At 45.4% G+C, this 25,202-nt stretch overlaps 9 protein-coding genes across 9 annotated transcripts; 6 read left to right on the top strand and 3 right to left on the bottom strand.

The window, feature by feature from the left end:
* Nucleotides 1–2,831: 2,831 nt before the first annotated feature.
* FSUBG_2001 (STE STE20 YSK kinase) lies at nt 2,832–4,095 on the top strand (the record flags this gene model as incomplete). The annotated part of the gene is made up of 2 exons (XM_036679729.1): nt 2,832–2,836; nt 2,898–4,095. The coding sequence occupies 2 exons, from the start codon at nt 2,832–2,834 to the stop codon at nt 4,093–4,095; spliced, it is 1,203 nt and encodes a 400-aa protein (XP_036542644.1).
* Nucleotides 4,096–4,317: 222 nt separating this feature from the next.
* Nucleotides 4,318–5,120, top strand: FSUBG_2000 (STE STE20 YSK kinase; the record flags this gene model as incomplete). The annotated part of the gene is made up of 3 exons (XM_036679728.1): nt 4,318–4,525; nt 4,580–4,996; nt 5,086–5,120. The coding sequence occupies 3 exons, from the start codon at nt 4,318–4,320 to the stop codon at nt 5,118–5,120; spliced, it is 660 nt and encodes a 219-aa protein (XP_036542643.1).
* A 432-nt stretch (nt 5,121–5,552) lies between these two features.
* On the top strand, nt 5,553–6,470 carry FSUBG_1999 (shikimate dehydrogenase; the record flags this gene model as incomplete). Its single annotated transcript, XM_036679724.1, has 1 exon — nt 5,553–6,470. The coding sequence occupies one exon, from the start codon at nt 5,553–5,555 to the stop codon at nt 6,468–6,470; it is 918 nt and encodes a 305-aa protein (XP_036542642.1).
* Nucleotides 6,471–6,636: 166 nt separating this feature from the next.
* On the bottom strand, nt 6,637–7,665 carry FSUBG_1998 (3-dehydroshikimate dehydratase; the record flags this gene model as incomplete). The annotated part of the gene is made up of 1 exon (XM_036679723.1): nt 6,637–7,665. One exon carries the CDS (start codon nt 7,663–7,665, stop codon nt 6,637–6,639), a length of 1,029 nt encoding a protein of 342 aa, XP_036542641.1.
* A 483-nt stretch (nt 7,666–8,148) lies between these two features.
* Nucleotides 8,149–10,685, bottom strand: FSUBG_1997 (quinate repressor; the record flags this gene model as incomplete). Its single annotated transcript, XM_036679722.1, has 2 exons — nt 8,149–8,361; nt 8,424–10,685. 2 exons carry the CDS (start codon nt 10,683–10,685, stop codon nt 8,149–8,151), a joined length of 2,475 nt encoding a protein of 824 aa, XP_036542640.1.
* Nucleotides 10,686–11,150: 465 nt separating this feature from the next.
* FSUBG_1996 (quinic acid utilization activator) lies at nt 11,151–13,515 on the top strand (the record flags this gene model as incomplete). Its single annotated transcript, XM_036679721.1, has 3 exons — nt 11,151–11,184; nt 11,533–13,375; nt 13,425–13,515. The coding sequence occupies 3 exons, from the start codon at nt 11,151–11,153 to the stop codon at nt 13,513–13,515; spliced, it is 1,968 nt and encodes a 655-aa protein (XP_036542639.1).
* A 408-nt stretch (nt 13,516–13,923) lies between these two features.
* FSUBG_1995 (shikimate-5-dehydrogenase) lies at nt 13,924–14,889 on the top strand (the record flags this gene model as incomplete). Its single annotated transcript, XM_036679720.1, has 1 exon — nt 13,924–14,889. The coding sequence occupies one exon, from the start codon at nt 13,924–13,926 to the stop codon at nt 14,887–14,889; it is 966 nt and encodes a 321-aa protein (XP_036542638.1).
* A 1,390-nt stretch (nt 14,890–16,279) lies between these two features.
* FSUBG_1994 (methyltransferase domain protein) lies at nt 16,280–17,191 on the top strand (the record flags this gene model as incomplete). The annotated part of the gene is made up of 3 exons (XM_036679719.1): nt 16,280–16,610; nt 16,650–16,833; nt 16,897–17,191. The coding sequence occupies 3 exons, from the start codon at nt 16,280–16,282 to the stop codon at nt 17,189–17,191; spliced, it is 810 nt and encodes a 269-aa protein (XP_036542637.1).
* Nucleotides 17,192–17,404: 213 nt separating this feature from the next.
* Nucleotides 17,405–21,416, bottom strand: FSUBG_1993 (uncharacterized protein; the record flags this gene model as incomplete). The annotated part of the gene is made up of 7 exons (XM_036679718.1): nt 17,405–18,607; nt 18,658–18,878; nt 19,556–19,780; nt 19,842–20,615; nt 20,715–20,781; nt 20,835–20,962; nt 21,014–21,416. The coding sequence occupies 7 exons, from the start codon at nt 21,414–21,416 to the stop codon at nt 17,405–17,407; spliced, it is 3,021 nt and encodes a 1,006-aa protein (XP_036542636.1).
* Nucleotides 21,417–25,202: the final 3,786 nt, after the last annotated feature.

Raw genomic sequence — 25,202 nt, 5'->3', positions numbered from 1 at the left:
TAAAGCTACCCTTAATAAAAGACCTCTTAACTGGAATCTTCTATAATAGTATTATAGTTATAGTTAACTAACTTATAAAGTTCTTATACTATATACCATTTTAAGAAGTAATAGATATAGAATAACTTTTTTATGTTTTTTACTAATATATCATTAGTATATACAGTTTGCCTATAGAAATCCTTTTTAATAAAGGACCTATATTTATATTAATATTTTAGAAATTACTTATAGCACGACTTAGACTAAACTACTAACTTATAACTATATTCTAACTGTAAGTTAATAGATAGATAGAATAAATAAACTAAATACTTAAATAAAGTACTTACGGTACTATATTAACTATAAACAAGATAATTAGGTTAAAAAGTTACTAATAGCCTAACTTGCCTATAATACCGCGTATAACGAAAGCATAAAGCTTATACCAGCTTATACTAATTTCGGATTTACGCTAAACGCATACTACAGCGTATAATAAGAAAAATTAATCAATCCAGCTACTATTATTAAAAGCAATGACCTTAAAAACCTATATAAAGAAATAAAAACGGAACTTGAATTTATTAGAAAATGCATAAAAAATTACTATAACCTAAAATAGTTAAAAGGACTAACCTTTTTAAAGGGAAATATAGTCTACCTAGCTATAAAAAACATTAAAATAAATTAACTAATATATAAATTAGACTATAAATTTATTAGACCTTATAAAGTACTATAAAAAATCTTAAAAAATAACTATAAATTAAACTTACTAAAAAAAGTTAGGCTTTATTTAGTCTTTTATATTTTATTATTTAAATTAGCAGTAAATATAATATAAGTTAGAATAGGCAATAAACTATAAGAAATCTTAGGACTAGAAGTCTATAAGGTAAAAGTAATTAAAAATACCTATAAAATTAATAGTTAAAGAGAATACTTAATAAAATAGAAAAACTACTTAAAAAACAAGAATATATAGAAACCACTAAAATACCTTATTAATGCCTAATAACTCCTAAAAAACTTTTACTAATATTAAAATATAAAATGTTAGTAAAAGCCCCTTAAGATTAGGCCTTAAAGATAATTAAAGATTTAGCCTAATTAAAAAAAAAACTACCCTATTCCTTTAATAACTATATACTATAAGAAAATAACTTATTACCCTGCTTCTTAAGATAATGGTTTATTTTCTGTATATAAGCAAGATAAGCTATAGCCTCTTTAAGAGCCTACTTAGCCTTAGCTTTATCTTCTTCTAACTTCTTATATTCCTTTATATTTTTAAAAACTAGAAAAAGAATTAGTATAACCTAAGTAACTAGGATTACTAAAAACCTATAAAAAGTTATAATACTTAAACTATTATAAACTACTTTAGCTTTAATATAATTCCTATAATAGTTAGCTTGATTCTTGTCTGCTTTGTAAATAAGGCTATAATAGAAATAATAAAAATATAGTATAATAAAATTACTAAAAGTATAGATATACTAGGCAAGAGAACTAGACTTAGAGGTTTTAATATACTTAGTTTTAAAAATATAACCTAATATAATAATTAGTAAAATATATAGAAGAAAAAGATTATAAGTCTAGGTTAGTATATACCTAACAGGACTAATAAATAAGTAAGTAAGTATAGTTTTAGGAATAAGACTTAGAGAAAGGGAAAGATTATATTATAACCCTAGCAGTTATATTATATATTACCTGTAAAATTTCTTACTAATTATTATAAACTAATAACTCTTATCTTAGTCTATAGTAGAAATACTAATTATATAAGAACTAAGGACTTACTATTATAGTCCAGGACTAAAGCTTAAATATCTTAGTCCTTAAATCCTTAATATACTAATATATTACTTAGCTAATATATAAGAATATTTATTTAGTATTAAATAGAACTTAGCTTACTAGCTATTAATAATACTTCTTTATATTAACTAAGCCTAATATATATTAATTTACTATTAAAAGACGTAATACTTTAATAACGCTTAGTATATACCCTACGTAATTTACTAACAATAAACCTAAGTATAGCTTAGTTTAATATAGTTAGACCTAACTATTATATGTTAAATATAATATTTTACTATTTTTTATAAAAATCTTATTTTCTTAACTATAAATATATTAATTATTATACTTTTTAATAATATTAATTATTACTATTTAAATTTAGTATTAATTTATTTATTTAAATTAAAAATAAAACTTAAAAAGTTAATTTTATTTAGTAACTAAATAAATAGTTTTAACTTTAATTTTACTTTTAAATTAAAAAAATAAACCTCTTTTTATTTAAATAAACCTACTTATTTATATTAAATGTAAGAAAATTAGCTACCTGGCTACCTGGGATTTTACTATAGGAAAAGTATATACAGGCCTTAGGCATCTACTAAATTTCGCTGTACTGGCTAGGGAAGGAAAGAAAATACAAAACCTTAACCCTAAGCAATAAAAATATTTAAGTAAATTTAGCCTAAGTTTAGGGGATCTTTAATAAGTTTATTTTAGCACCCTAGATTAAGGTCTAGTGTTTTCTTGCTCCCCGAGGACTGGCTGTGCGGGTATGAGTGACCTTGTGTAACAGGTTTGTTAGTCAGCAGTTTCAGTGGCTTGAGTGCAAGCGGGGCTTTACATGTCAACCTAACTCAATCAACAAACTCTGGCCTCAACACCACCTCTTTCGATCAAGCCTGATCTACACAGGCGCTCGTACTTCTCAAGCTCAGCGAAATATCAGCATCGCATCTATCATTTTTTCTTCATCCTAGCAATGGCTACTCTTGGCCCAAACGGCCTCTATCTTTCGGCGACTAAACAAAATGCCGTCCGTGATGCGAGAGAGATGCAAGATTATGTGGTCAAGGAGTGTGGAGACTCTGGAAAAGAACCGCCCCCTACTCCCTTTCGGAACTGATTGGAAAGGGAAGCTTTGGCCGTGTTTACAAAGCACGCGGTATTAAATCAGGTCAACTGGTTGCTGTCAAGATAATCAACATCGACAACGGAGATGCCCTCGACCCTGGTGCAGATACGTTTGGCGACATTCTGAAAGAGGTCGAAACACTCAAGCTCCTTGGTAGTGCCGGCGCAAAGAATGTCAATATTGTTCTAGATGTGCTTCTTGTTGGCCATACTATATGGATGGTTACAGAGTACTGCGCTGGCGGAAGTGTTTCAACCTTGATGAAGCCAAGTGGATATCTTCCTGAACAATGGATCATTCCAATCTTACGTGAGGTCGCCGAGGCCATCTACTGGGTTCACAGACAAGGCATTATCCACAGAGACATAAAATGCGCGAATGTCCTGGTGACTGAAGCTGGCGGCGTACAACTATGCGACTTTGGAGTGGCAGGTCTCATGGAGACGAAATTCGACAAGAGGAGTACTGTCACGGGATCCTTACACTGGATGGCTCCCGAGCTCTTCAATCCAACAGTCAAGTATGGTACGGAGGTTGATATCTGGGCATTTGGGTCGATGGCATACGAGGTTGCTTCTGGGCTGCCCCCCAATGCTAATTTTCGAGACATCTCGCGATTTGGCACCTACCTGAAACATCATTGTCCGCGCCTCGAAGGTGATCGGTACTCCCCGGGGCTCAAAGATTTGATTGCATGTTGTCTTGTTGAGAATGCTGCTCAACGGCCACCTATCAAGGACATCCAACGCCATCCTTATATCTTCGAAACCGAATCCACCTATCCGGCCGTGTCGCTCTCCAAGCTTGTTAGCGCTTACAAGGTTTGGGAGGCCCAAGGAGGAAGTCGGTTATCGCTCTTCTCGCCAGGTGGAGCGCAACGAGACCTGAATCTTGGCTCGGAATTATCCTCAGTTGCTGATGATGAGTGGAACTTCAGCACCATCAGCAGCTTAGATCAGCCGGACGTTTCGGATTCGCTTCATTCTGTCTTCGTTGAAACCTACAATGCCGCTGCCGAACCATGGGCTCAACCACAGAAACCGCTCCCATATCGTCGGCGGCAGCCACCACCCAACATGAAGATGCCCAAGGCTCCATTGGAGAAGCTGTTTGACCCGAATACCATTACCAATTACCAGGACAACGCTCGCTCTTTTTAAATGTCGCAGAGGCCAGGGCCTACTGCGTCTGACCTTCCCCTTCGTGACCATTCGGAGCCCCCGACGGTTCGCGAATCGTTGATCGATCTGGACGCTGCTCTGGGCGATACCATGTCTCAATCTCCAGATCTGTCGACAATTAAGCCGAGGACCCGGTCACTGTCGATTGATGAAACAGCTTCGGATCGGCGTCGGACCCTAGAGTGGACTTTTCCAACAAACATGCCTGCCTCGGCAAGCCCCGTGTTTTCTTACGCGTCAGAATCTTTCCATGGTGAAGCAGAACTTACAATGGTACCAACTCGGGCAGACCCAGTCAGCGAAAACGTTTTGGCTCCGACAGCTTCTGATAATCGTGCATCTGCATTGAGCTTGATCGATCTTGACGACAGTCTTCCCACTGGTTTGGGAGTGACAACTCCAGATAACCGTGAGTCTGTAGCAAGTTTGATCGATCTGGATGCCAGCCTGCACGTTGGTTCAGGACACACTGCCAGTACACGGCCGTCTACCGCAAATTCGGACGCTCCTTCAGCAGCTTCGGATTGGCGTATGCCTTTTGGCCTTGAGCGTCATACATTTGAGCCCATTTCACATTCATCAACTATCAGGGAGCCGTCTATCTTTATTGAGAGTGGCGAATTCGATAGCAGCACAATAGCTCATACGGACGACGAATCTAACCAGAATCTTTTTTTCGATATTAACCAAAACTACCAGCAGGACCTCCCATCTGCCCGTGGGGAGACTACTAGGCAGAGTGAGATTCCAGCATTTCCTTTGCCGTTACTTCCGGACCCGCCAGCAGTCGATGCGATGCTGGGGAGAGGATCTGCGGAAGATGTTAAAGATGAGTTACTTCGATTGGTCTTTAGCTTTGAAAACCATCTTAGTTTAGTAGGTAAGATGTTAGATTCCCTTCCCATCCGTCAGGCACACATGGTACCAAGAGAACCTTCTCTTTAAAGTAGTGTGGCTACTATATCTCAGGCCTGGCTAGGGAGACTTCCTATACAAGGTGGTAAAACTATGTGTGATGCCAAGATACTGAAATCAGGCTTTATTGTTTTGAGCGACTAGATGTAATCAACGGCTAAAGCGGCAGACGAGATTTGAACTGTCTATACCGTAGACTAATGTTATCTACTTCGGCACTGCTGAGTGCTAATTCTGACTGTGAGGCACATTAACCCATGCTCCATGAACAGACTAAGTTAGTAGGGCTTTTATCATTGCGTAGTTAAGAGCTTTCTGCATAAAATGGAAACAAGCACAATCGGGCTTCGGTATTAGGTGGAGTAAAGAGGGGTTAGCCCAGCGGAGATGTCGCTCGCCAAAGCGGCAGAAGAATACTCCGCGCCCAAGATCTGGGCAATACCATGATATAGATAAACTCAACTAAGGATCAGAATATGAATAGCAATCAGGTTCAATCATATCAGACAATCATCATCAAAATGGCTTCAGAAGATCAAGAGAAACGCACTTTGCACCTCGTTGGCATTGGAGTCGGCCACTCCATCGCTCCACCAATGCACAACCATATTGCTAAGTCTCTCGGGCTCCCATGGACGTTGTATGCTACAGAATGTGCTACCCTCGATGACCTAATGGACCTTGCTCGCAAAGATACGACATCCGGTCTGGTCGTGACAATGCCTTACAAGAACGCCATCATTCCTCGTCTCGATGCATTAGACGACCTTGCTGCCACTATCGGCGCTTGCAACAACACCTACCGAGACTGGGAAGATCCCAAAAAGCTACGTGGAACAAACACTGATTGGCGCGGCATCAAGGGCTGTCTTCTTGAGAAAGCCGACCAAGCTGGTGTGCCGGTTCTGAACAAGCCAGCATTGGTCGTTGGTGCTGGAGGAGCTAGTCGAGCAGCTGTTTATGCGCTCAGTTCATACTTCCAATCCTCAAATATCTACGTGTTGAACCGTGATGAGCAGGAAGTCATCGATCTCATACAAGACTCTCAGAAGCTTTCACCTGTGCCGACTATCATTCACGTCAAAGAGGGAGAGGCCCAGAAACTTGAGACACCATACTACGTTGTCGGTACTGTGCCTGACTTTGAACCTCAGACGCCAGACGAGCTTGCTGTCAGAGCCAATCTGGAGGAGTTCCTATCTCGTCCTGAGAAAGGAGTTCTGCTTGATATGTGCTTCAAGCCTAGACGGACGAGAATGATCAAGTTGGCGGAACAGAAGGGCTGGCCCACTGTGGAAGGGACGCATGTAATTGGGTATCAGATTGAGGAGCAGTGGAGACTTTGGGCTGGTGAGGAGAGGGTTAAGAAACTTGATAGGGAGGGAGCGTGGAAGGTTCTCATTGATTCGGCTGAGAAGAGCCCTGGCATTAACTTTTAAATCTTGTGTAGAAATCCACGAAAAGTATTTTGAGAAATAACGGGCATAAAAGGCAGCAGTGCACCAGGATATCGAGGCTTCGACTGTAGGCTATGATTGCGGATTATGCAGTGTTTTCTTACAACTTGTGAGAATGTTTCATTATTGCTTCTTGTTTCTAATCTACCTACATCTCGTTAAGCTTTAACCTCTCAACAAATTTCTTCCAAGCTGCGATACCCCTCTCAGCATGTTGTTTCGGTACATCATCCCCCTCCTCAGCCATAGTTCGTGAAAACAACTCCATCGAAACATATCCCCTATACCCCATATCGTGAATCAACACCTTGGCAATATCCTCAACAGGGAGATAAGCCCCGCGATCCGTCTCATACATATAAGCTCTGGCATTTCGCGACCAGTTCATCCTCGCCGGGTTTCCATCAACATGGAAGGGATGTCCTTTGACAAGGGGCGTTTCCATCCTTTCAGCATCGACTACTTGTATGTAGAACACTTTGTCGAGAGTGACCTCTTTGGCAAGTCTCTCGAGGGATTCCTTGAGATCTTGATCGGCGTTGGGTGTCTTGCCAGTTGGAGAAGCTGGATCGCCCCAGACACGCCCGGCGATGTTGAATGTGTCGAGACACAGGCCAAAGTTGGGTCTATCGACCTTCTTGGTCACTTCCCATGACTTCTCCCAGGTGTCGACATGGGTACTCCAACACAAAGCTTCGTAGGCAAACCGAATGGGGGGATCTTGTTTGATGCCCAGATCAGCTAGCTCGACGAGATCTCCTACTATGACGTCCATGTCGCCGGTCAACTGATCAGCCGGGAGGAAGTTGGCAGGAATCTGAATCGTGTTGGTGCCCAAGATCTTTGCGATCTTGAACCATAAGTTGATCTTTTCGATGAGCCGAGCATGTTGCTCCCGGTCCTTAAGACCCTCATAGAACAAGAATGGCTGGAGACCAATAACTGTAAGCTTCAAGCCATCCAACAACTCTCGAATGTGCGATGCCGCAGCGAGAATCTGGTCATTGCGGGGAGTTTCGACACTGTGCAGTCTTTTTGCCTCATATTCAAGATCCTCGTAAAAGACTTCAATACCTTGAAAGCCATGCTCTGAGGCCTGCTTGGCCTTGATGGCGAAGTCATGGAGCCATGCTCGGCCAAGGGAGGCTGATAAAATGGCAGGCTGGAAAGAACTCATTTTGTATAATGGGCTGCCTTAACAGATTTGCAGTGACGATTGACGTTGTTGAATTCGGATCTTCCCAGATCTCGTGTATTAACCGGCGATGCTTGATGCTGCCCAAGACTAGAATGACGAAATTGAGACGGCAAAATACTGTTCCGGCGGAATCGGGCCCGAGATGCGACCCCCGAGGTTCAATGGCTAAGTGATTATCCAATTTCTTCATCCGGTGCCTCACTGCATAGAGGGTGAAGACAATTGCTGCTTTCAATGTGTAATAGTCATTTTCTTAATTACATCATCTCAAATCGTACATCTCATAGGCAACGTACCTTTAGCTAGGAGTTAGTCTTCCGTTATCTCCGCACGTGACACATCTCAAGGTCTGAGAAAAGGAGCTTGATGCTTTAAGCGAAGTCAGACGCATCTAGAGCGTTCCCAGCCATAACATTAGTAGTATGGTCTCGCTAAATGTCATTGATTACTTTCTTTAGGTACCTATGTATCCGCTGCTCTTTCCATGCGCTCCTTATATGCTCTAAACACTTCTTCTCGCATGAGATTAGATGGTGCTCGCCTGGTAGTAAACAACTCAAACTGCATCATTCCCTGCTCCGGTAGGACCTGCAGACCATCAACGGGTATCCATCCCTTCTCTGATAGCGACTTTATTTGCTTCAGGAGGGGAGTCTCTAGCGGTGTGTAAGAAAGCTATAACCACATGTTAGCTTAATTCCAAATTACATCATGTTATTCTGGGTGTCAAAGCTTACCTCAATTGCGACGCCGCCAGTTGGACTTGAAAGCCAATGATCCGGCAGACTTGTGTCTGCTGAGCACTGCCCGTCAATCTCTCGCGTTGCCACGCATGAAATGACAATTGTTGGTAGGCTTAGATCCTCAGGCCATGCGTCCTCTTTTGAACCGATGACTCTAAACGAAGGTTGATCAAGGCTTCCGCTCTGTGTGTCAACTCCATCCATAGAAGGCTTCTCACTTTCGTGTTTATACTGCCTATCAAATTGCTTGATGAGCTCTTCTGCCCTCGTGCGAGTTCGGTTATGAATCAGAATATTCTTCACGCCGAGGCGAATAAGGGCATACGCAGCAGCGCGCGCCATGCCTCCAGCGCCAATAATAAGCCCTGTCGTCCGTCTTCTGACAGCGTTGATAGGAGATAGATTTCGTTGAACGCAAGTATGAATGCCGATCCAATCAGTATTCTCGCCAAAAAGAGCTACCGTTGGCCCAGCTGTATTTCTGTCAAGTAAAGAGTCCATGGTAGACTCCTTCAGACATAAAAGGGTGTTGACAGCTCCAATGGCCCTTGCCTCTTCACTCAAGAAGTCCAGCTTGGGTATTATAGCCGTCTTGAAAGGTGAAGTTATACTCGCACCTCCGAAGGTGTTGTCTTTAACAAGTTCAAAAAGCTGGTCCATTGACTCGTGAAGAAAGATGTTGTATTGATGCGGCATGCCCAGAAGCTTAAAAGCCGCATTATGCATCGCTGGTGATAAACTCTTCAACGTGCAATTCCCGTAGATGCCGAAATACTGACCGTCGAGTAGGAAGGAGGAAAAGACTGCTTTCTGTGCTTCTTGCACTGTAAGCAGAGCATTCGATGGGCAGTCCGGGGCCAATCTTCGGACCAGTGGATGTGTGACTGGGCTGAGGATGGGGTTGAGATAGCATGACATGCGTCCAAGACGGCCAGTGTTGTATGCTATTAATGGGATGGTGTGATCTGGCGACGATTTGACTCGATGGATAAAGTGCTGGGCGGCGAAGTTGTCTTCCACGGACCTTGCCTCTTGACAGATGCGGATGATGTCACATCCGAGACTTTGAGCTCGTTCGATCATGGCCCATTGCTTTGGCAAGTTCCAACCACATTCTGCTGGATCAGAAACGACATAGTGTGCGAAGATCTTTGTTTGGCCTTTGGAAGCAATGAGATTCTGGATCTTGGCTATATCGCATTTGAGATCGACGCAGAGGTACTCTGGAGCAAGGCGAAGCCCATGACGCAGAAGCTCAAAATACTCGTCTTCAGAGATGCTCTGTTCGCTCCCGTATATGTCGATGTGATATATGATTGGAAGCCGGACATTCCTCCTAACGACGGAAAACTGTCTGCTGATTTGATCTGTCGCTGTTTCGTCGGCGCCAACCTCATTGCAAAGGCTTGAAGTAGGTATTGTAAGTTCAAGGGCATCTGCTTCAGTGTCCAGTCCGCGAAACTCGGTAACAAGCGTGCTTAGTGTCGATAGCGGCAGAGACAAGGAATAGGTGAACTTTCTGGTCTCGAGTGGTATAGATGAGAGACTGTTCTTCGCTTCATACTTGCTATAGCAGTCGTCTCGCCGTGTGATGTTGTATATCAACTGCAGAAAGTCTTCTTCAACCTTCTTCAGTGCAAGAGCCCTGGGGGATATATCTCCACTTGAGGTTGCAGTATCAAGTTTGCAAAGCGACATATCTGAGATGTTGTAGAACTCAAAACTTGACAGTTTCCTGTAAGCTGGGGCTGCACGACGTGTGAGATCCCGAATAGTTTCCACGTCAAATACTCTCAGATGCCGTTGTATCTCTTCTGCATCACGCAAGATGTAAATAATGAGATGGTCCTTGGCATACTCTGCAAGCCATTCCTTTCCAGTACCTTCGACAACACCAGGACCGCACACAATAACTGCACCGGTCGGGTTGTCGAAGAGCATAGATCTCATTAGTCTCAACTCTTCTTGTCGATATTGTGCGATACCATTGGTGGCCTTGTAAACTGCTCTGGAAAGACCCGTGGCTCTGTAAAAATACTGATCTGCATCCAGAATGCGGAAGCCTAAGGCGCTTGAAGCCATGACCGCTAGGGTTGACATGCCACTGCCTCGCATACCAACTAGTGCGATAGAGGCGTTTGGTGCATAGTTGTTTCTAGTTTGAGAGTGATCGGGGGTACATGTCCTTGTGTACGGCGTTTGGGGAGTTGGCACCCTCGAAGGCCCCGAAGGCGTCGTCGTAGGTGAAGCTGCCATGATTTAGCCAGTCTTTTGCTAGAGCTGACGATGGTCCTCTGTATGAAGGGAATGATTAGGCCCGTCGAAGCATCAGGCCTAAATCCAAGGTGTGTGGTTTCCAGTCGCCAGAGTCATGGGTATACAAGTAGCCATGATGCTGTTCTCTGAGCGGCCCAACCATGCCTTTACCTCGAGCGTGTTTAATCGTATAGCCGACCCTTGATACTGCCCAGGGTAGGTCAGTGGCCGCGGCATATTCCTAGCCAATCGAAGATGGGCGGTAGAAACTTCTGCCGCTCCAGCCAGACCCCAGACACCCCACACAGCGCTTACTGAATCAGGAAAGGATCAAGCAAGATGTTTACGATGAGTGAGTCTGATGAATTCGAGTGTCGATGAAATCTGGCTGCCGTCAACCATCGGCAGTTGAGAGGAACGAAACAATGTCCAGACGATAAGATAATCTCAGCTAGATGGCCCACAATGTCGACGGCTTCACCGGAAACAAGAAGCAGAGGTCAGCCAGAACCCAGTCCACGAGCTTCAAAACGGGCGAGGACCGATACGGAAACTTTAGAAAAGGGGCCCAGCGGGCGTCATCGGCATCGAATTACGCGAGCATGCAACGAGTGTAGGAGACGAAAAGACCGATGTGGTGGCCAACGACCGTCGTGCAAGTCATGCATCGATAACAACCGGACATGCAGCTATGGACCCTCAAAGAAACGGGGTTTGCGACCAGGCTACGTGAGAGGTATCGAAACATTGCTGGGATTGATATTCACGTCCATCCAGGGGAGTGAAGAGTGGATATGTGCACTTCTCGAGGGGGTCATTCAAGAATCGTCCTTCTGTCCTGCCTCAGGTCTACATGACACAAATGTCACTGTCGATCTCCTACTCGAAACATGGCACAAGTCCTCCGTGTCTAAGAAAATGGGAAGTCTTCTCTCTGCTGAGAGTGAGTTTGATGAAGAAGGTACCGAATCGAGCCAGGTTTTCGACACAAAGGTGGTTGAGGCTCTTACGCTTTTGGTAGCAACAAAGAATGGGACAGGGGGTCATATGACACCGATGGATACCAGTACAGCACAATTAGACCTACCAAGCTTTGACTATTCTCCTCTACCTATTCCCAATGATTTGCCCCTTCGACCACAAGCAGGAGAATTGTTTCATACCACCGTCGGTCGCGAACCAGAACCCGCCCCACGGCCTCTTAAATCCACACCATCACCTATCCCCGACCTTCCGAAGAACTGGTCATATCTCCTTGACCTCTATTTCGAGACGACGCATTGTTGGTTTCCAATATCGCAAAAGCACGAACTCTTGCGTGCTGCGTATACACTATCCAACGAACCATCGAAGACATCTATTAGTTCACTATCAGCTGAAGAACTAGCCTTTCTTCATGCTGTGCTTACATACGCCTCATACCAGTCGACTACCTTATCAAGTAACTCCAGCAGGAAACCCGATGATATACATGACTTCAAGTCGCCACAAAGTCTACTCGAGACAAGTTTGTTCGCGAACCCAACTGCCTTTGATCTCGGCCACGTTCGAGCTCTGCTCATTATATGCCTCTTTGAGATGGATCAGAAGCGCTGGCCTTTAGCATGGACTACAATAGGCCGGGCTATATATACAGCGATATCCCTTGGGTTACTTTCTCAAGGCAACATGACTAATCCTTCAAGCCAGGATGGCGTAAAACGGACCATTATGGGCTGCACAATACTAGAGACCATGGTTGCAGCACGTCTCGATACTCTTCCATATCTCACATCCTCCAATGTATTGCTTCAAGGCGGCTTGTTAGCTGATGGGAACGAGGAATGGGAGCCTTGGAACCTCAAGATCCTCGTTGAACCCCAATCTCAGCAAGACCAGGAGAACACAAACTCACATGTTCCAGGGCATGTGATAAGTACTTTTAACAGATCACTCCAGACCATTCTATCATTGAACGGTCTGATCCACCACAAGAAAGACTTGCCGGCAGCTCGAAACTTTGGCGAACTCATGAGTTTATGCAAAGAGAACTTGAGCACTATGGGCAACTTGGACGCTACCAACTTATCGCCCCAAGCTCTCAGTCTCTGGACAGCTTCAATAGCGGTATTTGAACTAGCAGCAGCGGAGTCTTTGATCTCCAACCTTCCTATCCTCGAACGCCCAAGTGGCTATTGGGGGAATGTCTCATACTTAGCTAGCCTCACGGAGAAACGCGTTCGGAGCATAGGTCGTTGTGCTATCTCTCCTGTCGTCAAGGCTTGCATGGAATCAGTTAAGAGGTCTCTGCGTCACCAAGAAGGGCATTATACTGCTAGTAATATCGGCGACGATCTCCATTGCGCCAAAGAAGCCGTTGCGAAATGTTTGGATACCTTACAAGAGTCGTTGGGAGGAACGTCCCAGGACGATGCCTCGAACGATTCACAGTTGATATCTGCCGGCAACGTCAATCATTCGCTTCTCCCAATGTACCTTGCAGTCGGCAAGGAACCAGTACCATCCCAGTTCGATCTTCCGTCCACTCCATCAACACTGCGGTCGAATAAGGTGGGCAATTCACTGCAGCACAATGAAACAGATGCACACCCTGCAGGCGGAATCTCATTCCCAATAGACCCAGATTTGGTCTCAAATATTGAAGACGATGGCCTTTTTGATAGTCTCGCCACGTTGGACTCAATTGATTGGTAAGTTTACAGAGAGTATGGACCGACTTCGCAACTAACGAGAAGACAGGCTGGCCAACCCACCAGAGTTCATGCAGCATCTTGGAATGCTTGATGATGCCCCTAATAATCTTGAACACCTCTTCGACATGGGATTCTAATCCGAAGGAGAGATCATGTTGGATTGTTCAGCATCCTGTTGATAGATTCTGTTGCCAGCCATGTCCGCGAAACGTCAACGACTCGTACGGATCATGCGCTATGACTACAACCTAGAGAATCAGCCCTGAAGTGTGGCCAGAAATAGGCCTTTCAGTATCACTGTGCCTCTGAAAGAACTGCTAACCTATTTGACAAGGAAGAATGCACTAAAGTCACCTAGAAGTGGATGTTGCTCCAGCCGGCAAAGTTCTTTCCCACTCCCTTGGTGACCGGTCTACCGCAACAATAGGTGCTCCATTTCTTGTTTGTGGAAGAAGACAGGTGATTTAATGTTCTGTTCTGTTTTTAGATGGATCAGTGCTCTCAACATCATTCATCTCTCCTTGATACTCCCTCATCCCTTCAATATGGTTGCCGACGATAGCAGTCCATCACAACAACGTCTCACTAGCCTCGCCACCTTTATAAGAAATACAATGACTCATTCCTCTGACACTGTGACGCGGGGTGCTCAAAGAGATGATCAGAAGCAATTCTACATCTTTGGTCATAACATCTCGCACTCCCTATCACCAACACTCCACAACGCCGGGTTCAAGGCTCTCAACCTCCCGCATCACTACCAGATTCACGAAAGCGAGAATGTTGATGAGTCAGTCGAGAGCATAATTCATCGACCTAACTTTGGCGGTGCATCTGTCACGTTTCCGCACAAGCTGCAGATCGGCAAGGTCTTGGACTCAGTCTCTCCAAGAGGAGAGAGCATTGGGGCAATCAATACCGTTGTTGTCAAAGAGGTCAACGGGAGAAGAGTGCTTTATGGCGATAACACCGACTGGCTTGGCATCAAGAGATGTGTTGAGAAGTCTGGATCTCGAGACTTTGCTTCATCGTCAGCTCTAGTGCTGGGTGCTGGAGGCGCCGCTAGAGCGGCATGCTACGCTGTCCAGACTCTAGGCTTTGGGGAGCTCATCGTCGTCAACAGGACTCTGAGCAAAGCCGAGGATCTAGCATCGAGGTTTTCCGACATCAAGACCCGGTCATTTGCGACATTGGACGAAGCTGCTGATGCCAAGGATGCCCGGATCAGGGTGATAGTGGCCTGCGTGCCAGCCGATGACCTGGGGGCTGAGAAGATTCCCAGTGCCTTGTTCTCAGTAGCTGGAGATGGAGTGCTGGTAGAGATGGCGTACAGACCGCAAGTGACAGGAATGATGACAGTTGCTGAGCGATATTCTGGTTGGAAAGTGTACAGGGGCGTTGATGTACTGGAGGAGCAGGCATATGCCCAGTTTGAGTTGTGGACTGGAAAAGAAGCTCCTGTAGAGGCTATGAGAGGTGCTATGCAGGCGAAGCTGAAGGAGAAGATATGACAGTGTTGCTAAATTATGAGTGATGACATGGCAAGGATGAATTGTAAAAGTTATTTTAAACCATTCCAGAGTGGATTGAATAGACTAGAAGGAGTATAAATTAAACTCATTCTTATATAAAGTCCTAGTTTTTGCTATACTGTATCATAAGGGGAGAAATTATCTAAAGTTTATAATAGTACCTGTAACATTAAATAGGTATAATAAAATTATATATTATACTATTAAATATAGTAATACTATGTTTTATTATATTTTATAGCTAAGCATTAAGGATATATAGATAAATCTAGATAAACCTAATTAAGTATAAACCTAAGTGTAGCTAAAAGTAATATAATCTATCTAAGTAAGAAAAATACTACAGCTTACTAAATAAAAAGAAGATGGATAATAAGAGAGCTAAGTACAAAAGAATATAATATTAACAGCCTTCAGCTCTTAGTATTCCGTAATAGGGACCCGAACAAGACAATAACCTTTGTCGGCATCCAGCTCGACATTAGCCCAGAGGTGGAAACGACAACAGAGAAGACGACTAACCTTGGGCTGCTTCATGCAATCTGGAAGTTGGCCAATCTGGGGGTCTCGATGACAATTTGGCCATGAAGCAAGCGATGGACGCCTTCGAATCTTGAATCATCTGGGAGCACACCGTGATCATGGAATCATTCCAATCTGAAGTTAATCAGATTGGGCAGGGTGGTGTATCCCAGATTACGTGGCGGTAGCAAATAACAACACTACTCATTGGACAAAATTACAACCTAGTTAGTAATATGCCGACGCAAGTGAGATGGCACGTTGCAAAGAGGGGGGGAAAGACAAGGACATGGATCCCCGCTTATCAGCAATGCGGGCTACAGGTATGTGACCGTGGTGTCCATTCCCGGCAGATGCGTTATTCGCAGTTGAGACTTGTGCATGATAACTTAAAATCAGCAAAGAAGCCTTCGTACATTCTTGGCAATACGCTTAGTAAGCCCGGCCGTTGAATTCATGCCTCCTCTTGGGTATAGTTGGCGAAATAATGGATCCTTTCTCTGGGGATTCTTTCTTACGGAGAAACACTATTCTAGTCGAATATCACTCAATTTGGCTCATGGTCTAATACTCTAATTTGTTACTTCATCTCTTAGCCTGATCCCTGTAAGCGGAGGCTAGCATCCCTCCACTAGTTTGTGGTTCGGATTCCGAAGATGCCGGTAGTGCCACGGACAATAATCAACGCTTATTATCATCACGTGTAAGTAATCCTGTGTTACCAAGTCCTTGAACAAGTATATAACGAAAAGCATCTTTGAATCCCCCATGAATCGTTACCTCGCCTGTCATTGTCACTCAAGACATAATCTTTAACTATCAATCATCGTCACTTCGTTAATACAAAATGCCCTCGATCTACACCCTTGATCATGGCGACGCGGACAAGGAACAGCAGCGTCTTGACTTTCAACATGACATCTTCAAAGCTGTCACACGCGATGACCTTCCTCGCGTCATCTGGCAGCACCTGAACTCACTCTCTGCGCCCAAAATTGCAGACGCAAATACCGGCACCGGAATCTTCCTAAAGGACCTCGCACCTAGAGTCGTCAAAGAAGCACAGCTAGATGGCTTCGACATTGATACCAGGAAGTTTCACGATCCCGTATCTTTGCCGGCGAATGTCAAATTACAATATGGAAATGTGCTGGAGCCATTTCCGAAAGAGTATTTAGGTACATATGATTTATTACACGTAAAGTTACTCTATGCAGCGCTGAAGAAGGACGAGTGGCTACAAGCTGTGAAGAATCTCAAGACACTTCTCAAACCGAATGGGTATCTGTTCTGGTCCGAGATCGGAGCCTACGGATATGCCAGCAACCCATATTCTGCTGCCCTTCATGAGTGGAAGAGGATCGAGTCCACAGCGGCCGTCAAGTTTGGACGTGATCCCAAGTAAGTGCCCAAAACCCTTATCTCCTGGTGTGTTTTCGTGGGATGTTAATTGACACGCGCAAGGTGTCCTGTCCTCTTGCCGACTCAATTCCAGGCGGCTGGTCTGGAGCAAGTCGACGAAAAGGTCTTCGTGACACTGGGAAGACCTGATCTTACACCAACCATTACCAGGGTGGCTTTGGAGTACATGGCACAGAGTCTCCATGGCATTCAGCTGTTGGATCAGGACGAAACCTTGGGGCTGACTGAGAGCGGGATAAAGTCACTGGTAGAAACGCTCACCGAGGAAACTGAGGACGGAATCGAGGTGGGGACTAATTTGCACTGGGTTTGGGGTCAAAACAGTGGCAACGAGTAGTGTGTACCTCTAACGAGCTATAAGAAGTGGTTGGGTCAGTTTCTCCACTACATGAATGGTCTGAGCTGCGAAAGTAGCTACACTAAGCTGATATTCGAACTATGTATGACAGGCAGCGGATTTTGGTCGGTATACTTGTCGCTGTCAAGAAGTGAAAAGAAGATAGTCAAGATGCCTCGACTCCTCAAGACATTGGATAAACAAGAGTCTAATCTAAGAATCCTTCACCATATCCTGCAGGATAGCATTAGTAGTGTTCCACAACATGACGCAATCATTGTTCATCCAGAAAGCCCCAGTGTACCAAGTCGATCGCTGACCCTGAAGAGCATTTGCCTTAGCAAAGATACCACCGCGCAGCTGATCTGCAGACCAGCGCCTATACAAGAGCCCATGATCTGAGAAAGTTCTAAAATCGAGATCGCTAGAATTTCCAGCCGGAATTGTTCCCGCATCAATGAGATTCTGAACTGATTTCCGGATAAGGTCTTTGACATCCCCAATTGAAGTCTCTCTCGGGACGACAGCTAGAGCGCGGTGGATGGGGCCGGTGGAAGAGTTTCCTTTATACTGGAAGTAGGCTTGGAAAGGGACGGTTGGATAGGCGAGATAGTTTGCGTTAATGGTAGCTGGAATAACATTGGTGATTCCAGCTGCGGGAAGGGAAGGGTGAGATACTATGCCAGTGAAATAGCGGTTGCCAGCAGCGGAATGGAAGACCTCTACTTCTTCGCTACTCAGGTCAAAGTCCTTTGGGTTTATGGTCTCTGGCCCGATAGTAATCAAAAGTCGCTTGGCGTTGATCTTGGTGATATGCCCGTCTTTATCTCTGACCTCAAGCTTCACTCCGCTCTTGGTTCGCTTAGCAGAGACCACCTCGCTCTCGTAGAAGACATCCTTTCCCAGAAGCTTAGCAGCCTTCTGCCAGATCTCCGTGTTGTCACCTGATGCTGGCTGAAAAGACCCTACACTAGGATTCCATGCCTTCCAAACGTCAATCATCAGTGCAGTGTTGAGATCGACGACGACAGTTTCCCAGATACTCGGGCTAGCAGCCTCTGCTTTGTACTTGCGTGCAAACTCGTACCAAGACAGTAGAAGATCTGACGGAACCTTGTCTCCTCGTGGAAAATGCTTGCTGGTAGGCAGCAAGATATCTGCGTATTTAAGCCACTGTTCACGATAATTTCCCATGGCATCAGCGGCCTCTTTCGTGGTCGGAGGCGTATAGTCGACTGTTTTCCCATCTTCCAAGTCGACGTATAAGTTCTCTGCTGGTACAGACTGGAGTGGTCCGATGGGCACTTTGAGCTGTCTGAAGAAGTCAATTGAGACGGTGATGTTCGTAAACGCATCAACGCCATAGTTATATGCCTTTCCAGTGACTGGATCGTACCATGACTGCGCATGGCCACCCTGCAATATCTCAGTCGTTCTGCCATCAAGAGGTGACACAATTTACGTACCAACTGCTTTTGTTTTTCAATGACTACAATCTTCTTGCCGTAGTTCTCTCGGAGCTGGACAGCAGCATAACCACCAGATCCGCCGCCGCCTACGACCGCAACATCAACGTCGATAGCTTGCGTTGCGGCAATCAAAGCTGAAAGAAGGAGCATGGAGGAAAGCATCGTATCGCAAATAGTCCAATGGATGTTCTCAAGTTTGTAGCCGCCTGTAGCATAAACTGTTATATAAGTTTAGTAACGTGGTAATCAAGGTGAAATCAAACAACGTGGCATTGCTGCTTTTCGCTCGGCACATTCGGTAGAAAAGGACAGTCAAACTCTATTTTTCGGAATAACATATTTACATCCTTGTTCTTTGGGGGCTGTAAACATGCTGTATAACTCCTAGGCTGAACAAGGATTCTCCAGAACTCACTAATACTCACATGTTATATTATAAGATATTTTTAAATAGTACGCTGGGATAAAAGAAAAGCTATAGTAGGTAATTACGATAAAGTATACTAAATTATAGTAAAGTATATTAAGGAGGAATGAGATATGTGAAAGAAATGGTCCAACTGGTGAAGGGCCGATCGACATGGTACCCTGCACTATCTCTCGTAGCTCCAGACAAGCAGCTTCTGGCGACGGAGCAGTGGCTCGTGGAGTATATCGGGGAAATGAAACATGTAGTGGGTCTAGAGATCCAAAAACAGTCATGGATGGAACTTAAGGACATGCCTCAGGGGCACAAAGAATAGAGTGCGGAAATTGACATGGATCTGGTTAGCTACAGTAGCGTCTTCCTTGATGCGTCAATGCCAACAAACCCAGAAACGGAACCCAAACACATTTCAAGCCCGGAAAATCTAGACAAAGTCGGCTCATGGTGTCTTTATGTCTGGATTCCAACCTGCATGTGGTCTCATGAGCAAGTCCTCCACCGAAGCATCCAGCGAGGCTCGCATCTCGATCGGCTCCGCCCCAACCATGCTAACCGGAACAGCAGCCCCGATCAAGGGAGTTTTATCCAGCCTGGATTCTTCAGAAGTCTTTACCTCTAAAATGGCGGTTTCGCGGCGTGATACGACATATTCGTCCTTGTCGATGCGGGCCTGGACACCATCTTCCACTGCGCCTATACAAGATACGTCAGTAACAGCATACGCGCAGGGAAGGATCGATTAGCCAGGACTCACAATAGTGTAAGAACTTGAAGACCACCGGGAACCAGACTGCCACTGCTGTAACCTGTCCAAATGACCAAGGCAGTCCGCCCTCAGGGGTATACCGATCGTGCAACCCCATGTAAAATCGGACTAGGTCAGCGAGCCCGAAGGCCATGGGCACGATTGCCAAGAATGCCGTCAGAACTGCCAAGGCCCTCGTCTTGATTAGATTTCGCACAAAAGAGCTCCTGTTTGGGGACCAGTCCTTCTTATAGAAACCATATAGCGTGGCTAGCGTCCAGTCCACGAGAAGCAAGAATGTCAGTACATGCACGAATATCAGACTAGACTTGATGTGAGTGAAGCCCGTTGTTATGTTGTAGTTCATACAGTACGACATGGCCCCAGGATTGTCGCCGCATACTGACATTGATGACTGCCTTTGGAGGGTTTTCTCGAATCCAGCAGCACCCCCCTTCTGAAGTGCAGACTTGATGACGATGAAAAGCCAGTTGAGGAATACAAAGCCAAGAGTGTATATCGATGTGTGTCCAGACGCGTGAAGAGCGAGCTGTAACAAAAGGAGAGGGCTCATGCCGATGATAATCACGCCGTGAGCGATCTCGTTGTTGAGGACGTAGGAGGATATGGAAGCAACGTTGGCTAAGCCCGTGTAGCAATGGAACGCCACAATAGTGGCTACAGAAATGGTTGCTGCAAAGAGAGTCTGCGTCTCCTGAAGGTCTATCAGGGTCGATGTTATGGCGCTGGGGAACTGTCGGTAGAGCTGAATGAACCACTTCACTGGCGGAAAGGTATTTTGTCTGGTAGCAGAGGGGAATGAACTACCTTGGTTCATGAGCCTCCCAGCGCGTCCCCAAATGTGCTTCTTCGTCCACTTACGCGTCAATGCGAAAGAAAGACAAAAGAACAAAACTAGAACGTACTGCATGATGTACGATATGAGTACCTGCCCAGTTACTGTCAGAACATGGAGATAGTGGCGTGCACATTGGTACTCACTCCCTGTCCAACCAGATCAAAGTCGAACCCAGGGTCTGCAACGCTACAATAGCGTTCTGAGAGAACCGTGCCAAAGTTACCGATACTAAATTGGTGTATAGGGCTACATTGGTAGCCGAAAAGATCCTCTGTACATTTCCCGTATTTGGAGTCAGAGCAGGACTGCCACAGACACTCACGAACCTTTCTGAAGGCGAAAAGTTTATCAAAGTCGCGCAGGGAACCAAAGTGGAACAAGTCATTCATATCCTTCTCACTGCTCTCGTTGACCGTGTCGTTGGTTGGCTCTGGAATCACCTTCATGGCCACAGTCGAAAGGGTCATGCAGTTCCAGAGATTCTGCGGAGATCTGAACATATACTCGGCGCTGTCGCATGTTTTGGTGCAGTTGAGGTCTCCAAAATCTCCATTGTTGCAGCCCTCTGCCATAAGCTTTGCTGTGTGTGTCGGGTCCGCGAGCGTATCAGATACCCGTTTGAAATAGGCCTCGTCCCACATCTGCCATTCTGGCGGGATGATGGTGCCAAGCAGCTTCCTATCGCTGGTGATGTTGTGGATGACTTCGAATTTCCATTCAGCCATGGTGCCGGCGAGGGAGAGAATCAGAGTTTGTCGACGAAAATTCAAATGAGAACCAAGGGGTCTGAGCTTGTGTAATAGGAACAGTGGTGGCCACTTCTACCTTTTTAAATCTTAAAACTACCCAGCTCACCTCATGTTCTCGATAGTGGCTGCAGATTCGGCTGGGGTATGTTGAATCAGGCTGGCGGTTAGTGGTCGCGAAAGTCAGAAAGTTATCAATACTCATCCAAAAATGCTGTTTTCTAAATATAAGCCGCATATAAGGGCTAAAGCCAAACGGAGTACAGCCCGGCGACAAAAGAAGAATCAATTTTAGTGGCCAAGGGCCTGTGGGGACCACTCGCATCACTGTCAAAGCCACGGGGCTTAGGCTGACCTCGCGCAAACTGGCGCTTAACTGCAGGCTAAGCCCACTTTTGGGACCGCACCCCTGTAAATGGACCCTGGTCGAGGTCATGGACCTGATTATGTGCTAGCATACAGGGAGATGTAAAGCAAAGGACCACAATCCTAGAATACACATGGTAATAGGTTAGATTCAATCTAATTTTCTATACATCAGTCTTGGAAGGTATGTTACTCATTCTATCTCGTCAGGTTATGCCCGGAATACTAATATGCTTTGCGAAATGTGAAATATGATGAAGGATAATTGAAAGTGATGGTGGTGACCGTGCGAGTACCTCTGAGCAACCTGTAGGTTTTTGTAAATGAAACTCTTTAGGAATGCTCTTTAATTTGCCTTGAAGAGGCTTGACAAGTCATTAGCCATCTCGAAGGCAGCTAAACCCCAATCCTCGCCATGGTTGTAGCCATTGCCATCAATACCAGCCCGGGCTTTGGCTTCGTCCGGTGTTAGAACAGTGAGGAGGTCAAGGATAACAAGTATACTAGTATCAAGCTGCACATGCATCAAGCCCTTAAAATCGAATTCGTAAAGGTGTTCCGCGTGTAGAGTTTCAATACCACATCAATGGCATCAAAGAAAGAAGAAGGAACTGGCGGTGAGGAGAGGTCAGTGGCGGGTTTGTTCTGAACCTAGGAGGGGAAAAGGTGGCTAAAGTTCCATGGCATGCCAGCAACGCAGTGGAACTGAGTGAGGTATGGAAGAGTATTACCGCTAGTGGCAATCGGAAGCTCTCAGGCGCCTGGGCAAGATTGAATAATAGTATCAGACCCCTTGAAACCACCAGTAAGGAGCTTCTTCTTGGCCCCTGTAATGAGCGGGTGAACAAGTGTTGAGTTCCAGCGGCCGTGGACAAGACCAATGCGCAGACCAGAGCCGTCGCGATGACGAGTACAGGGGCTTCTCAGCGACAAGGTAGCCAGGGTTATGGGTAGTATTGAATCAAATCAAGATGAGATGATGGTATATTTAAGCGGGAATCCAGCTGTCAGTATTGGTGTGGATAACTCCTGTATGGATGGCTTGCGAATAGGAAGGGTATGAGGCTATACTGTGAGTAAATATGGCGCTTGAGAGACTGGGTAGCGTTGCAAAAGGTGCTGGATTTGTCAGCATGAAGGCAATTATGCTGGGTCTTTCTGACATCAGATAACTGTAGACCTTCAATGCCACTTAAGGACCTCGGATAATCCGGCTCAAGTTTCTCATGGGTGGTGTTGTCACACTTCTATCCCTGTAATGACGAATAACTGAGCGATGTGTCACCTGCCCGGTCTCAGAATTCTTTATAAGCCGACCCCATGCAAGACTTCAATTGACCGAATGATGGCTTTTTCCAAGTCGTGTTTGTAGCCCTAGCCGATACCGGAAGGGTATGACTCAGGTGACCCTTGTTAGTAAAGGAAAGTATGCGTTCTCTTGTTAAGTACCCTCCATGATTTGTAGATTTCAACAGGCAGAATTATATGGATATTTCCAATATTTCCAAAGTCCCAGAAATGTCTACTATTAAATTCGAGAAAATGCATGCCAATGGTGACGATTTTGTCATTGTTGATCTCCGCGACCAGGAAATCACAATCGATTCGGATACAGCGAGACGACTTGGAGATCGCTAAGGCGTTGTACCCGCATCTGAGTAGCTCCGGCTGACGACTTTGACACAGTCCAACTGATGCTAGAATCCGGGCTTGTATGTAAGGCAGCGGCTCCTGGGAATTGACAAAATCGAGCTATGCAAAATCAGCTGTACTCTTGCCAGATAATGGGGTGGCGATTGATATACTTCTCTTGTCATGACCTCGTGCAGGATGCAGCATAAGCAATCTCCAAAGCGATTGACTTCTTCAGAACCAAAGTACTTAGGACCAATTGCTGCGGTAGCTAGGCACAGGCTCCATCCCCAGAGGGGGATAGACAAATGCGATCTGTCAACAAAGGGGTTCACAGGATGAAAGTGCTCGAAGTAGAGACTGATGAATAGTTGAAAGGTGCCTTTCGCGAGCAGAGTGTCTTTGTGTGCGGCAAAGTCGGCAAGTCTATGGGAGCTGGTCGCATGAGATTCCAATCTTGACATGAGTTCCTCGAATATACCATCTGGAACGTCTCTGGATGCCCCGAACCGCTTACTCGCTGCCTCGACTCTAGCATCTAGGTCGGCTACCCATGAGATATGGACCTGCTGGCTCGGACTTGGCCCATGGTCTTCGCCATAAGCAGCGCGTCGTTGACGCATGTATCTCTCTGCTCGGCTTTCTCTGAATCCCGCTCCGTCTGAATAATGCGTGGCTCTAGTGCAGGGGAGCGCAGGATCGTTACTAATGTCCGAAGAGAGTGTTTTTCTTTGGTTGTTTGAGGCTATCGAAGCAATCAAGGCAGAAACATGGTCTTGCTGTATGCTTTGCTCGTGCATTTCTGGGAGAATTGAAAATGGTGCTTGCGTCTCGAGGCTCTGTGCAGCAATTGCAGAGCCATCATCGATTTCGGATGCCATGCGGGGCAATTCGTTGAGACTGTCCAGCAATGTGCTGTTTAACTAGTGGGACATCGTCAAATGGAAGCCAGTTTGTTGGCAATGAATAGGTGTCTGGAATAATACCAACGATATTTGTCGGCACTTCTGGCTCACGCCTCAGATGGCTATCCACTGACGAACCTTGGTCGTCGTTAGCGGTAATTTGATTACTTTGTACCATATTTGCCTGGACTTGAACAATAGCAGTCATGTCTTGTTGGCGCGTCGAAGTTTCAAGCCAATCGATCGCGGTCCCGGGCGTAGCTAGGGTACCAGGCGACTGTACCGTTGATGCCGCTCTTCTACCTGAAGAATCCTGCTCTTCAGAGGTACTGAGCATGATTTGACGTCCCCTTCGTTTCCGGGGCAGGTAGGAGCATACAAAGTTCCTCACGGCGCAGTAGGTGCATGGTGTTCCTCCTGAGCACTTGATGCGTGATTTGAAACAAGGTGTACACGTTCTCCGTAGTGACGAAGCAGTTGAGGTTTGTGCGCCTCCATGTGTTTCTCGTCCATGTAGCCGTTCATGTCGCTGTGCCGCGTCCCTGGAGATTCATCAGAGGTAAGTCATTTATCGACATGGCTCAAATGAGGTGCTTGTTCCTGATGAGAGATGGTACTCACTTGCGACTGAATCTCTTATTGCAGTAGGTGCATTCGATAGTCTTTGTTTGAGCATGCGTCTGGGTGTGTCGCTTCAGATGCTCATATCGTGAAAACTGTCGATTGCATGTATCGCATCTGAACAAGGACTCTTCTTGATCATCTCGTATTTCCAGCGGCTCAACAGAAGTCGTATCTGCCATTCGTGCTTCCATGTAAGTAAGAGCTGCATGAATCCTAGCAGAAGTGAAATTACCAGCAC

This window comes from Fusarium subglutinans (genome assembly GCF_013396075.1).
Source record: "Fusarium subglutinans strain NRRL 66333 chromosome Unknown NRRL66333_c0000016, whole genome shotgun sequence".
NCBI classification, from domain to species: Eukaryota; Fungi; Ascomycota; class Sordariomycetes; order Hypocreales; family Nectriaceae; genus Fusarium; species Fusarium subglutinans.
The sequence above is the reverse complement of the archived record's forward strand: the minus strand, read 5'-3'. Positions and strand labels throughout refer to the sequence as shown.